The sequence below is a fragment of the Sorex araneus genome, chromosome 5 (assembly GCF_027595985.1).
Source record: "Sorex araneus isolate mSorAra2 chromosome 5, mSorAra2.pri, whole genome shotgun sequence".
Classification (NCBI taxonomy): domain Eukaryota; kingdom Metazoa; phylum Chordata; class Mammalia; order Eulipotyphla; family Soricidae; genus Sorex; species Sorex araneus.
This window is the reverse complement of record NC_073306.1, coordinates 143,764,917-143,779,982: the sequence shown is the minus strand read 5'-3', so window position 1 is coordinate 143,779,982 and position 15,066 is coordinate 143,764,917. Positions and strand designations below refer to the sequence as shown.

The 15,066-nt window shown below is 46.1% G+C and overlaps 1 protein-coding gene across 4 annotated transcripts in view; it reads right to left on the bottom strand.

Annotated features, from left to right (window-relative positions):
- Positions 1–15,066, bottom strand: part of NSD2 (nuclear receptor binding SET domain protein 2) — a 95,453-nt gene that overhangs the window by 36,101 nt on the left and 44,286 nt on the right. For all 4 annotated transcript variants that reach the window (XM_055139267.1, XM_055139269.1, XM_055139270.1 and 1 more), the window contains exons 4-5: positions 8,731–8,897; positions 7,128–7,610 (exon numbers count right to left, since the gene is read on the bottom strand). In XM_055139267.1, coding sequence (XP_054995242.1) covers positions 7,128–7,610; positions 8,731–8,897 — 650 coding nt within the window. The remainder of the gene's footprint in view (positions 1–7,127; positions 7,611–8,730; positions 8,898–15,066) is intronic.

Here is a 15,066-nt window from a genome sequence, read left to right as displayed (position 1 = left end):
GCAAGAGTCAACAAATGATGGCTTGTAGGCCGATCTGACCCACCCTCTGCTTTTGACTGGGCTATGCACTAAGACCATATTTTCCATTTCTACACGATATGGGGATATCAGAATCTTTCCTTCCTGGACATGCCTGAGGGGTTCAGTGTCTACCCTAAAGGCATGAGATCAATAACTTGGTACTCAGTACCGCCATTCCCTGACTGTGATCACTGCCCCACAAGTGTGCAAGCAAGTCTGTGAGCCCTGGACACTGCAACAATGAAAAGAAGGGAAGGGAAGGGGAAAAAAAACAGCTTTAAAAAAATTGGGGCTGGGGGCACAGCAGATAGGGTGTTTGCCTTGCACGCGGCCAACTGGGGTTCGATTCCCAGCATCCCATATGTCCCCTGAGCACTGCCAGGAGTAATTCCTGAGTGCAGAGCCAGGAGGAACCCCTGTGCATCGTCGGGTGTGACCCAAAAAGCAAAAAAAAAAAAAAAATTGTGGCTGGAGTAATAGCACATCAGGTAGGATGTTTGCCTTGCATACAGCCAACACGGGTTTGACTCCCAGCATCCCATATGGTCGCCCCAAGCACCGCCAGGAGTAATTCCTGAGCGCAGAGCCAGTAGTAACCCCTATGGATCACCAGACATGACCCAAAAAGCAAAAGAATTAATTAAAATCTATCAGAGCACATAAAAATTATAGGAAATTCAACTGACAACATCTGTGAAATTTTATTGACACTCAGGCACAGATATACATTCATACTGTCAACGGCTGATTTTGTGCTACAAAAGCAGAGTTCACAACTGATGAAGACCAAAACCCTTAAGAGCTATTCAAAACAGGACTGCCTCAGAGCACTCCCCAACACACTGACTGGGAAGCCAGATTCAGATCTGATGTGCCCCTTAGCGATGTGAAGACTGGCAAGTTAATTTGAGGACAGAGCCATAGGACAGTGGGGAAGGCAATTTGCTTGCATGTGGCCAACCCAGGTTCGATCTCCAGCATCCTACAGTCCCCTGAGCACTGCTAGGACTAAGTTCTGAGTACAGAGCTAGAAGTTTAAATCCTGAGACAGTCAGAGTGACCCCCAACGCCCAAAAAAGACAGTCATTTTGAAAACTGATAATAAAAAAAAAGTGTCACTCTTTTGTTCCCCAGTGACATGAGAAACAGTAAGGCGGTGGTGGGCTGCTAACTACTATTACCATTATCTTTACCCCAAACCCTACTCACAACGGCTTCCTATGCTGCCCATTTCACCATCTGTCTCCTTCTCACACCAACAACAGTCACATAAGTGTTACCCTTCCTGCCGGGGTCTTCTGCATGCTCAGAGCTTTAGGAGAGGCCTTTCCTTTTGTTTTTTGGTTTGGTTTTGGTGCCACGCCCAGCAATGCTCAGGAGTTACTCCTGGCTCTGCACTCAGGAATCACTCATGGTGGTGCTTGAGGACCATACAGATTATCAAGGATTGAGCCCTGGTTGGCCGCATGCAAAGCAAGTATCCTCCCTGCTGTACTGTCTCTCCAGCCCCCTCAGACAGGTCTTTCTGACCATCCCAGCTGCAGATAGCACCTCACGGTCTGCAGTTCCCAGTCCAACTCCACCCCCAGTTGTGTGCCAGGTATTCACACTTCCTAAGCACTGGCTATCCCACACCACCCGCTTCCTTCTCTCCGCTGAGAATGCTCCCCTCCCAGTCCAGTACAACTCTGTCCCACCTGGTTGCCATCCCACCCTGTATAAGCACCGAGCTCACTGACCCCTACTCTTCAAGGGTCAAGGTCTTAAGTCTTCATGAAAGAAATATTTCAAAGCTACAAAGTCCTAGTGCACTCCCTTCTAGAGATGCTCAAGCACAATACATTCATTTGTCACTAGCTCCCTCCTCAATCTCTATCCCAGACCACAATATGCCCAATGTCTCCTGCATCCCCGAGGTCATCCCTCTCCTTGCACCATCACATGCCAAACTGGCACCTCCCCTCTGAATATCCTGGTCCCCGCTATTCCAGCAATCGTGTCTCTTGGTCCTGTCCGTCTTATCCTGAGGTGAGGACAAGAGTGCAGCACAGACTTCAGAAAGTCTGGACTATTCCTTCGCTATCTGTCACCCTTCCTCGTGCCTTTGCACACAGGTGACACTGAGGCTTGTTCCTGGCAACACAAAAACAGCAGGCTCTGCTTCGGGTGCTTTATGAGTACAGCGTCTCCCGACTAGGCCCAATTCCCTCAGTCCTTTTTACACTTGAGCTACAATTCCATATGCTTTCCTTCGTTCCTGGGACATCTGGGGAGCAATCTGCTGTCCCTCTGGAGGCTCACCCTTCATCCCTGCCAGACTCTAAGCAGTGGGCTAGTTTGGCCACCATCCAAGGTTCTGATTCACAGAAATCAACAGGTCACGGGCCAGGGTATAATACAGGGTAGAGCTCATGTCTAGTAGGAGTGAGGCCCTGGGTCCAATAGAGTGGTTAGGGCACATATCTAGATCCGGTTTCATGGTTCTACACATCACTGGCTGCAGCCCTGGAGCTCCCCAAGCATGGCTGGGGTGGTCCAGGTAATCCGGCCTGGTGGAGCCTGAACACCACCGCAGCCTCAGGCCCTAGCACTGAACCAGTCCTGAGATCGAGCGGGTGGGGTGTTTGTCTTGTATGCGGTTGACCCAGGTTCAATCTCAGGCACCCAGAAGCAGTAGGTAAACTTAAAAAATAAACAAAAGAGTCACTGCCAGGACTCCTGAGCTTTTTTTTTCTTTTTCTTTTTGGGTCACACCCAGCGATGCTCGGGAGTTACTCCTGGCTTTGCACTCAGGAATTACTCCTGGCAGTGCTTGGGGGACCATATGGGATGCTGGGGATCGAACCCAGGTTGGCCGTGTGCAAGGCAAACGCCCTACCCGCTGTGCTACCACTCCAGCCCCTCCTGAGCTTTTTGAGGGGAGCAGCAGCACAGCACAGTGGCAGGTGTGTGCTGCCCATCACTAGGGAAGGAGCAAATCCAGCTTCGAGAAGACAAAAACGGAAGTCAGCCTCAAAAGGCCACTAAGAACTGGGTACAATGTTCCACAATTCCCTAATACTGGCCTATGGTTATGCAGGCACAGAACACAAACCGCCAATTACTCATGAGTATACTGCTGACCCCACACCTTCTCAGTCTTTGAGTTGTAAGAGCACCTCCCCAAAGCTTCACACCTCAATTCCTGCCCCCGCCTGGCCAATGGAGGCCAGAGCACCCACGTGCCATGTTGAAATGGTGATGTCATGATTTTCAAGACAGCTCACTGCCTTCCTGGGTCACTGGCTGTGCCAGGACCATGTGATGAGAAAATATGACTGGCCACAAGGATGTGATGCCTTAGAAGCAGACCCCCAGCCTCAGTTGAGCCTTTAGGCAACCCCCACTGTAGCTTATCTGCACCCTCATAAGATACCTCAGAGAGAAACAACTGACTAAGCCCTCCTAAATTCCTGGCCCACAAAAACTGACCTAATCCCTATACACTGTAAGAAGTCACTAAGTTTTAAGTTACTTTACCCAACAAGAGATAATAAAATCTCTGCAAAAGAACTGAGACATAAAGTATTATTTCATTGTCGATGCCAATGGACTTGAAAAAATTAGAATCGAGGAAGATAAAGGAAAATCAAGGAAGTTAAAAACCGAGGCCGGACATAGCGTAACACTCGCCATAACCATGTCACCAGACCCCGAGGCAGGCTGTTTCACTCAGGGCACTCCAGAAGGGGGAGGGTGAGAAGCAGCCCAAAACCTCCAGAACTCAACCACTGCCATGATCACGGCTGCTCTCCATACACTCAGCCGAGCCTCACCCATGAATAAACCTATTCCTGGACTGCAAGGCTGCATTTGCAGACTTCATATCACACATGTGACACTTCATACCACACACCCTACCCATATTTCAAGAGTGCTGCACCACATTTGATAGAGTTCAAAGTAGGAGACAACCAATCTTAAAGGGAAGAATATATAAATACACACACATATATATACACAGACACAGACACACACACACACACACATATAATACACAAGGCTCAACCTCTGACAACATGTTAGTGATCAGTGATCTCTTACTGGCTTACTAGCCCCTGGGTGAAATACACTCTCTTTCACCCTCTTTCCTCTAAGGATACTTTTTGGTAGGATTTTCAGCAGCTTTTCATAAACAATACAAAATATATTATTTCGGTTCTGCTTTGGGGCAAGGATTGGGGCAGGGACGAAAACATCCAAATTATGGTGGTGGGATTGGTGTTTGAATATTAAATGTAATGAAATATTGTGAACTACTTTACAAAATAAAAAAAGTGTTCAAAAAAAAAAAAAAAACCCCAAACAAACCGAGTCCAGGAATGTGATTCAATGGTAAAGTACATGCTTCTCATCTGTAAAGCCCTGGGGTCAGTCCCTGACACAGCAGGGGAAAGAAAGGGAAAAAATGGATAACGGAGGCCCAAATGTCCGTTGATGAAACTGCTGAGCACACTGCAGTCCCTTGCGGTTTGCTCTTTCCTCAGGGGAGGGGCACTCTCCAGGCTGTTCTGACCTGCACACACAGACTGGAGAAGGATAGGTGCCCCCGTGGCTCCTGCCCCCACCGCAGATGCCCTGGCTCTTCCCAAAGCCCACTGCTGGACTCCAGGGTTACCATAGCTCTGGCATGTCAGGCTTGTTTGTTCCTGACGCGTTTCTTAGTAAAACAAGAATCATCTGACATTAATTTCGGTTGCCCAAAACAAAAAGAAAGCTAGTCAGGAGAGGAACATAGAATGATCTCTCTCACAAGCAAGATATAAAGAAACATAGTAAGGTGACAACAAATACCCAAAGACAACACGTACTGAGAGAACTGGCCTCCAATAGGAAGCACAGCACTGTAGGGGGATGAGGGAGGACAGGACGGAGCAGGGACACTGGGACATGGCAGAGAGAGGCAGACTGGTGGAAGGTGTTGTGACAAAATGTTTTATGAAGGAAACCCTGCCATTATCAATGCTGTAAATCAGAGTGCCCCAAACAATTTTTTTTAAAGGTGGTCTCTAGATTTCAATTGTTACCTACTTTTCTTTTCCAGTTGCAAATGAGAGCATAGAGGAATGGAGCAGAAAAGGGACTGTTATCTGTCACACCCTTGGCCAAACTGCAAACTCCTGTACCAAGAAGTGCAGTGGCCCGGAGTGGAGTGTGCACTGCAGTGCTCTCTCACAGCAAGCCCAACTCGCTCCCAGTGTGAGCCACCTCCTGGTGTGTCCTCTGTTCTCCTTCTCAAAATGTCAGCACCTCCCAGAAGAGCCCTGAGTTCCTGGACAGCGCAATTTCCTTCAAGGAATAAGTGGTGGTGAGACAAAGTACACAGACCTGCAGGGCTGCACTGGGGAACTGTGGACTCTGGCTCCCTATGGACATCCTTTTGCTGGTTACATTTACATTACAGGAACAGACTATAGTCTGTCCTTCATTTAATAACCTTTGAAGGTCTGAAACACCAAGGTGTCTCTTCTTGGATACAGTGATGGAATTTTCTAGTTAAATTACAAGATAAAAGAGCACACATGTATGATGCCCAGAGTGGAAGAAGTGACCATCCAGCAGCCCTGGATGAGAGAATTCTCTGGCTACTCATTTTGCCACACCCCCCGCATGCAGCTATGCCCAACATTCTCGTTCCATTCCAACTCACAGCTCTGAAACAGAGGCTCTGCACGCACTCTCTGGCCACCAAGTTTTCTGTCAACTGCACCCTCACTTCCTTAGCTGCCCTTTCCCGCATTACCAGTACAAAACTGTACAAATCATTGTCCTTTTATTTTGTGGGGTTTTCTTGATGACTATCTTTTCATTTTGGCACCTTCAAACAGATTAAGAAGTTCCCTCCTAGGGGCCTGAGCATTTGCCTTGCATGCAGCCAGACCAGGTTTGATCCCTGACATCCCATATGGAGCCCCTGAGCAATGCCAGGAGTAAATTCCTGAGCACAGAACCAGGAGTAACCCCTGAGCATAGTTAGGTATGAACCCAAAACAAATCCAATAAAAGCTTCCTCCTATTCCTGGCATACTTTTTATCAGAGAATTTAATTTTACCAAATGCTTTTTTCCCACCTACTAAGATAATCATTTGTTATACCATAGACTTTTCTCACATTACACCACACTTTGCTAAGAAAAGTTCTACATATTACTCATGAAGGCACATAATCCAAGATGGTGCCTATTCCCTTTTTTCAGGGGGTGGGGGTGTTGTCTGAGGGCCATACCCGGCTGTGCTCAGAGTTTACTCCTTCCTCTGTGCTCAGGAATCACTGCTGGTGGTGTTCAGAGGACTATATGTAGTACTGGGGATTGAAACTGGACTGGCCAAGTGCAAAGCAAGTGCCTATTTGGGACCCTATCTCTCTAGCTTTCCCTCTAGTTCTATTTTTTTTAATGACAAAATAGAAAAAGTTAGAATGTGCTAAAAGATTGCATAATCTGTAGACATAATTAAAATTATTCAAATTTTTTAATGATTAATATTGTTATTTTCCTTCTAAATATTTTGGAAGAAGCCAGGAGGGAATAAGTGGTTAGGGTGCAAGCTGGTGTGTCCAAGCTGAGTTTGATTCTGGGTCCACATGATCCCGGAGTATCAATGAACGCTGCCCTGGAGGCTGGGCCCTCACCCCTTCTCCCAGCACAGTGGGGTCTGAACAGCATCACATCCTCAGTCCCCCACATGGAACTATGGGCCTGGACGGCTGAGAATCACCATGGAGTGCCTGAGCACTACTTGGGAAGCCCAAAGAAAATGAAATGAAACTAAAAACCAATCAAGTAAAACTGAAATAAATAATCATGGAAGTGAGTGTGTGTGGGTGCAGTGGCAGGCTGGAGCAGATTCTGTGCATGCACACACCCTGTATTAGTAACTGCAAATCAGCCTCCAGGCACAAATGCTCACCCAGGGTCAGACGTTAAGAACTGGGCCAACTTCCAGCAAAGTCAGCCAAATGAAACCTACTTCCTGCTGTCTGGGATATTTTTCTTCCGCTCTGAAAGGACCCTTTTGAGTAGCACAGAATGCAAAGGCAAGTCTATTTGCTTCCCTGGGTTACTAACCTCATCCCTGTGCTTCTGACAGAAGACCAAAAACTGGGATGCTGCATCTCCTTTTCTGCTTCTCGGAGTAGAGGCTGGGGCCTTCTTCCTTCCAGGAGGAGAGCCGACTCCTCTCTTAGTGCCAAACTCTGCCGTCTTTTGAGGAGTGCTCTTTACTGTCCCAGGCTCAGATTCATGGTTCTCAGCACAACTCGCCAATTTGGCCCGTCGCCTTCGCTTGATGGGAATGCCCTCTTCTTTTGGGGACTTGGGCCCCTCAGAGGCTTCCTCACTGACTCCTGAGGTCCCCACCATTCCTCCTGGAGACTCTGTAGCAATGCCCGCCTCCTTAGCTACATGAGGGTTGAGATGAAGCTGGTCTCCCACATAGATGAAGGTAAACTTGGCTTTCCGCTCCTCTACAGACATGCTGGCAGCTTCTTCAGCTTGGACAATGCCCATTTCCCACTGAGCTCTCAATTTCCCTGAAATAGGTTTCAAGAGCTGCAAAGAAAAACACCAGGTACTCATTACAGAAACACTAGCGCTAACTCACTTTAAGAACTTGCAGAATTTTAGATACATTTAGAAATTCCTAGTTATAAAAACTAGGAATGGGGGGTGGGTGGAGCTGGAGCAATAGCACAGGGTGTTTGCCCTGCACGCGGCTGACCCCGGTTCAATTCCCAACATCCCATATGGTCCTCTGAGCATTGCCAGGAGTAATTCCTGAGTGCAAAGCCAGGAGTAACCCCTGTGCATCGCCAGGTGTGACCCAAAAAGCAAAAAAAATTTTTTAAAAATTGAAAAATAAAAATAAAAACTAGGAATGGGGGCTGGAGCGACAGCACAGCAGGTAGGGCGTTTGCCTTGCACGCGGCTGACCCGGGTTAGATTCCCAGCATCCCATATGGTCCCTGAGTACCGCAAGGGGTGGTTCCTGAGTGCAGAGCCAGGAGTGACCCTGTACATTGCTGGGTGTGACCCAAAAGAAAAAAAAAGTTGAAATCTGGAATGTAATCAAGGTAAAGAGAAAAGGAAGTGAAATTATCACTCACGTATGGGGTGGGTTGGGGGGTGAGGGGTGGGATGTATACTTTTTTTTGTTTGTTTGTTTTGTTTTTTCTTTTGTTTTTGTTTTTATTGGTGGTGGAATATGGGCACTGGTGAAGGGATGGGTGTTTGAGCATTGTGTAACTGAGATATAAGCCTGAGAACTTTGTAACTTTCCACTTGGTGATTCAATAAAATAAATTAAAAAAAAAAAAAAGGAATGTGAAGGTATCAGGAAAATTTCAACCCAATATAATAAATTTATTATTTCTTTAAACTAGAAAATCAATTATTATTATATAAGTAATATACTACACATACACACTGTATACAAACTATGTATTTTAATAAGGAAAACGTAAAACAAATTATTTCTGGGAATCACTGAAAGAGTTAAAAAGGATAAATTGTGTCTCCAAAGAAACTTTTGATGTCTTATAATAGTGTTGAGAAAAGGTCAACAGTCACAGGCACAAGAGTCATGACAATACTTCACTCAACCGTGAGGTACAAAACAAGATAAATAATAAACAGTTCTTGTATAAAATTGTATTGAAGGAACATCTATCACCTTAATTTTCTCAGCTTTTGTGGGTGCCTGCTTGGCACTCTCCTGGCATAATTTTTCAAACTGTCCTTCTCCTTCAAAAGCTACCAGGCTCTTCTCAAATATCCACGCTCTTTCTGGGGCATCACCGAAGAACTGGACATGATACTGGCGGGCACTCTTTTTCTGACCTAGTTTTTAAAATGAAATGTTAGAACTTCAAAGTTAGAATCTGGAATTAAATAAAGTAAATCTATTAATAATTACAGATATGAAGTTAGGAGCTGTTTTGAAGTTTTCTATTTGTTGTTGAATCTGTTAACTTCAAAACAAATCCTACTTTTTTTTTTAACCCCACAAGATTTTTTGCCAAAGCAATTTATGATATTAATGACACTCAGGTAAAGTTTAAACTGATTAATAAAGAAAGGTGTCAAAACGTGCTCCTTCATTTTATTCCCTTCCAAGATCCTCTAAAACAGACATCATCAAGTAAGAAATAAAGTGGGAATCAGTAAAAGAGCCATTCAAAAGGAAAAGGACTGGGTCAGTGGGTAGGGCACTGGTCTTGCATGAGGCCGACCTGGGTTCAATCCCACACATCCCATACCGTATCCTGAGCACCACCAGGTATAATTTTTCAGTGCAGAGCCAAGAGTAAGGCCTGAGCATCACCGAGTGTGGTCCAAAAACAAACAAACAAAAAGAAAAGGAAAAAGGAAAACAAGACCGCAGGCCAGGAGCTAGCTTGACGGGCTGGAGCACACATCTTGCCTAAATGACTGTTACCACTGGTGGTCCCTAAGCATCACTGGGTGTAGCTCTGAAGGCTCTCAGCACTGCTGAGCAATACCACATCACCAGGCCTGAGCACTGACCTCAGGAGCGGTCCCTGGAACTCCCCAGCACTGCTTGGAATGCCCCTCTAATAGCAAGAAATAAGGCAACAATACACTACCACTTGGTCTGGGCTTAAATTCCAACCCTACTACCTAGCTGGCTGGACTGACTAATATAAGTCCATTCATTCACTGCTCAGAAGGGAGCATCAGGAGCACGAAAACACTGATGACATCCAAGGGCAGACCAAAGGCCTCAGGGCAACTCCTTAGACGTCCACTGCTGTGACTCTTAGCAGAGCAGATGAAACCACATGCTACAGTGCAGCCAGAGAGCCTGAAAAGAGGAATAGGCTCGAGCCCTGAGAATCCAGGAGAGGGAGGAAATGCCTGACAGAGCTGAGGTGAGTGAGGCTGAACAAGGTCAGCTTTCTATGCCCAGTGGAGGGTTCTGTCCAGGCTAGTGCCTATTTCCTCATACAGAATGCTGCCAAAGAATCCAATGGACACTTTTGAGAGCACTGTTTCACACTCTAGGAAAAACCTCTCCCCAACTAAGTGGCCAGCAGTACAACACAGTCAGCCCCTCTGAAACAAGCTCTAGGGCTCACACAGTGGACTGCTGTGCTGCCCTTTCAGATGTGACACCAAGCATGCAGGAAGTTTCAGCACAAGTGAACCCAAACACAGGGATCAACAGGCCTTTAGGGCTGCAGAAACATCAGGGAAAGAAGACACCTAACAGGGAAATGAAACAAACAGGGCGGAAAAAGATGAAGGCAGCAGACAGGGTGCTGGCCTTGCATGGGGCTGACTCCAGTTCAATACCCATCACTACATTTGGTTCCCTAACTACTGTCAAGAGTGATCTCTAAGCACAGAGCCAGGAGTAGGCACACAACCAGGTGTAGCCCACCGCCCACTCCAAAAAAGCACAGAAAAAACACAAACACAAAAACCTCATATGCTATGAAAAGAAGAGAATAATTCAAAGTTTTAAAAATATGAGTAGGTGGGGCTGGAGCAATAGCACGGCGGGTAGGGCGTTTGCCTTACACATAGTTGACCCGGATTCAATTCCCAGCATCCCATATGATCCCCCAAGCACTGCCAGGAGTAACCCCTGTGCATTGCCGAGTGTGATCAAAAAAGAAAAAATATATATGACTAGGAAAATAAAAACTCAATTTTAACAGGCACACTAAGAGATCTCTCAAAAATAACAACAACCGGGGCTGGAGTGATAGCACAGCGGGTAGGGTGTTTGCCTTGCACGCGGCCAACCTGGGTTCGATTCCCAGCATATCATCCCCCAGCACCACCAGGAGTAATTCCTGCATGTAGAGCCAGGAGTAAGCCCTGTGCATCGCTGGGTGTGACCCGAAAAGCAAAAAAAAAAAAAAAAAACCTAGAGAAAATTGGACTCCCATGAGAAACCTGCAAAATTAGACTGGACTGAAAGCACAGTGGGTAGGGCATTTGCCTTACACAAAGCAGACCTGGGTTCAATCCCCAGCATCCCATATGGCTCCTAAACACCGCCAAGAGTAAGCCCTAAGCATCACTGGTTGTAGCCCAAGAACCAAAAAAAGAAAAAAGACAGAAACCTATAGAATCAATCCAAGAAGATGCAAGATAGCCAAAAAACCAGCCTTCTGAACAAAGAAACAGAAAGTCATCCAAGATTGACAACACATAAACAGTCTCCAAACTAAAACACTTTTTTTTTTGGCTTTTTGGGTCACACAGGGGTTACTCCTGGCTCATGCACTCAGGAATTACTCCTGGTGGTGCTCAGGGGACCATATGGGATGCTGGGAATCGAATCCGGGTCAGGTGAGTAGAAGGCAAACGCCCTACCTGCTGTGCTATCGCTCCAGCCCCTAAAACACTTTTATTTTTAGGGTTTTTTTTCTTTATTTAAACACCATGGTTTACCAAATTGTTCATAATACAGTTGTTTCAGGAATTCAATGTTCCAACACCAGTCCCACCACCAGTGCGACTAAATTATAATTAGAACACTCTTAAGCAGGGGGTGGGGAGCAAAAAAAAAAAACCACTCTTAAGCAGGGCACATCTTTGTGACATTCAAGTTGCTGGGGAGAGGAAGACAACAAAATCCGTGCTAGTAAAACTGGAAGTACAGGACAGGTACTTCCAAGAACACCGCTGAATGATGAAAGAAATATAGCAATATCTTCAAAATTCTGAGAATCGTGTTCAATATAAAACTGCAAACATGCCAGAGCAATAGTACGGCAGGTAGGGCATTTGCCATGTACCTGGTCGACCAGAATTCTACCCCCAGTATCCCAATATGGTCCCCGAGCTCGCCAGGAGTGAGGCCCGAACACCACCGGGTGTGGCCCAACACCCTGAGTAAATAAATTAGCATGGGTTCCAATCCTATTAATGACATACACACTACATTCTTAAAATTGTAGTATGATTTTTTGACTTTTTGGGCCACAACTGGTGGTGTTCGGGGTACCCCTAGGCAAGGCTGGATTCCCAGGAGGATCAGGAACCACTTTAGCCTGACCCCTAACTTTTGTACTTCCTCTCCACCCTGCTTCAAGGATTCTTTAAGTACCCCAGGCAACAATTAAGAGTTCCAAGTTTTATGACTCCAAAGATGGTCACATTCAGTTTTACTTCTTCCCACAGATCCAATAAAATAAACTAGGAGACTTTCTTAACTCAGAGTGAAAATATCATTTCTGGCTTAGTGGTAGAATGCATTCCTCACCTGTGGAAGGCCCCCTTTCAGTAACCAGAACACCTCAAAAGAAAGAAAAAGGGTCGGAGTGGTAGTATAGTGGTTGGGGCACATGTTTTGTATGTGGCCAGTGGAGGTTCAATCTTTGGCATTTCATATGATTTCCCCCAACTCCACCAGGAGTGATCCCCAAACAAAGAACCAGAATAAGCCTTGAGCACAGCTGGGTGTGGCCCCCAAACAAAACAAATAAAAAAAATACAAAATACACACACAGTAAAGACTATTTCTCCTTTATCACCACTCGACTAGATGAAACACATATACCAAAAGGATATATATTTTTTTTAGGGTCGCCACACCTGCAGCCCCTTTATTTTTATTATTATTATTTTTTTTTTGCTTTTTGGGTCACACCCAGCGATGCTCAGGGGTTACTCCTGGCTTTGCACTCAGGAATTACTCCTGGCGGTGCTTGGGGGACCATATGGGATACCAGGGATCGAACCCAGGTCGGCCGTGCGCAAGGCAAACGCCCTGCCCGCTGTGCTATCGCTCTGGCCCCTACCAAAAGGATATTAAAAAAAAAAAAAATTGGTGGAGTTGCCAGAGCAATGAGACAGTGGGTAAAACACTTGCCTTGGACACAGCAGATCAGTGTTTAATTGCCGGCATCCCATATAGTTCCCTGAGCACTGCTAAGAGAGATCCCGGTGTGTAAAGAGTAAGCCCTGAACACCACCAGCAGTGAGCCAACACCCCCTCCCCACCAAATAAATGATGTAGATCAGAGAGCTATAACTAAACGGTGACAGTGCAGGTTTTGTATGTGGGAGGCCCAGGTTCAACCCATTGCACTGCATGGTCCCTAAGCACTTCCAGCAATGATCCCTGAACACTGAGCCAGGACAGTCCTAAGCAACATCATATGCAACCCAAAACCACAAAATGTCAAGGTTCCATATTTGAATCAACCACTCTACTATGTAGTCATAGTAGACCCTATTAAAAAAAAAAAAAACACCTGACTGGGGGCCAGAGTGATAGCACAGCAGGTAGGGCGTTTGCCTTGCACGCGGCCGACCTGGGTTCGATCCCCAGCATCCCATATGGTCCCCCAAGCACTACCAGGAGTAATTCCTGAGTGCAAAGCCAGGAATAACCCCTGAGCATCTCTGGGTGTGACCCAAAAAGCAAAAACAAAACAAAACAAAACAAAAAAAAAACTTGAAAGGAACAAAGAATTAAATGGACATTTCTCCAGGGAAACACAAATGGCCAACAAGCACATGAAAAGATTTTCCACATCACTGATAAAATATAAAGCAATCCACAATGAGCTCTAGCTCATACCCAGCAGAAGGCTACTATAATAAACACAAGACACGTACTGACAAGGGTGGGAAGAAGCTGCAACTGTAGGCTAAGTGGTTGGGAATATGCACTGGTGTCTACAGAAGATTAAGAAGGCATCTTAAAATCGAAAAGATGGGGCAGGGGATGAAGAGAAAGTACAGCAGAAAAGGTGCTTGCCTCTCACATGGCTCACCCAGATTCAATGTCTCTGAATGCTGCCACGAGTGATCCCAGAAGCTCTAGGCACAGCTGTGTGTGACCAAAAAACAAAAACAATAGGGACCAGAGAGACACAGCTCAATAGGTCAGAGCACATGCTCTGCATGTAGGAGCCCTGAGTTCTATCCCCAACACCACATGGTTCCCTAGCCGTGTCAGGTGAAAGCTCTATCACCTAGTCAGGAGTAGTCCCCAGTCATTGACAGGTATGGCCCCCAAATCAGAGAGATATATGTGTATGTGTTTCTCCACAGGAAGATGTGTATATCACTTATCATCCCATTGATCCTATTTGCTCAAGGGCACCAGTAACATCTCCATTTGTCCCTGTTGCGTGCTACACATATATATACACGCATATAGATATGTGTGTATGTGTATATATATGTGTGTGTGTATATATATATATATATATATATATATGTAGGCCCCTCTCCACACGTTCGGACGAGCCTCACACATGAAGGTACCAGCAGAGGAAGCTAGGTGTGTGGGACCCAGGGCTGAGACCTCCAAGCCTGTTTGAATTGGGACTGGGCCTCTTCCGCCCAGATTTCCCATTTTCCAGTAGCTAGGCAGTCACACCCAGGGACTGCCCCCGGCACTCTGTAATCCCACCAACGGCCAACATCCAGAGACTATAAAAACAAGCTCCTGGAAGCAGAGACATCTTATAACCTACTTCTCCCTCTGGGAGAACCTGGCAAGCTACTGAGAGTTTCCTGCCCACATGGGAGAGCTTCGCAAACTCCCCATGGTGTATTCATATGCCAAAACCAGTAACAATGCTGGTCTCATTCCCCTGACCCTGAAAGAGCCTCCAATGTGGCATCATTGGGAAGGACAAGTTAAGAGAGGCTTCTGAAATCTCAAGGCTAGGATGAATGGAGACGTTACTGAGACAGCTTGAGAAATTCGACAATCAACGGGATGATGATGATGATAATGATATGTAGCACTATAATCCTGAGTTCATTGATTTGCTCGAGTGGGCACCAGTAACATCTTCATTGTGAGACTTGTTGTTACTGTTTTTGGCATATCAAATACGCCACAGTTAGTGTGAGCGGGATACTCTCAGTAGCTTGCCGGGCTCTCTGAGAGGCACGGAGGAATCGAACCTGGGCCAGCCGCGTGCAAGGCAACACCCTACCCGCTGTGCTAAGAGAGAAATGCCATGAGAGCACTCCCACATCTAGGTATTTACCCAAAAGAAATTAAAGG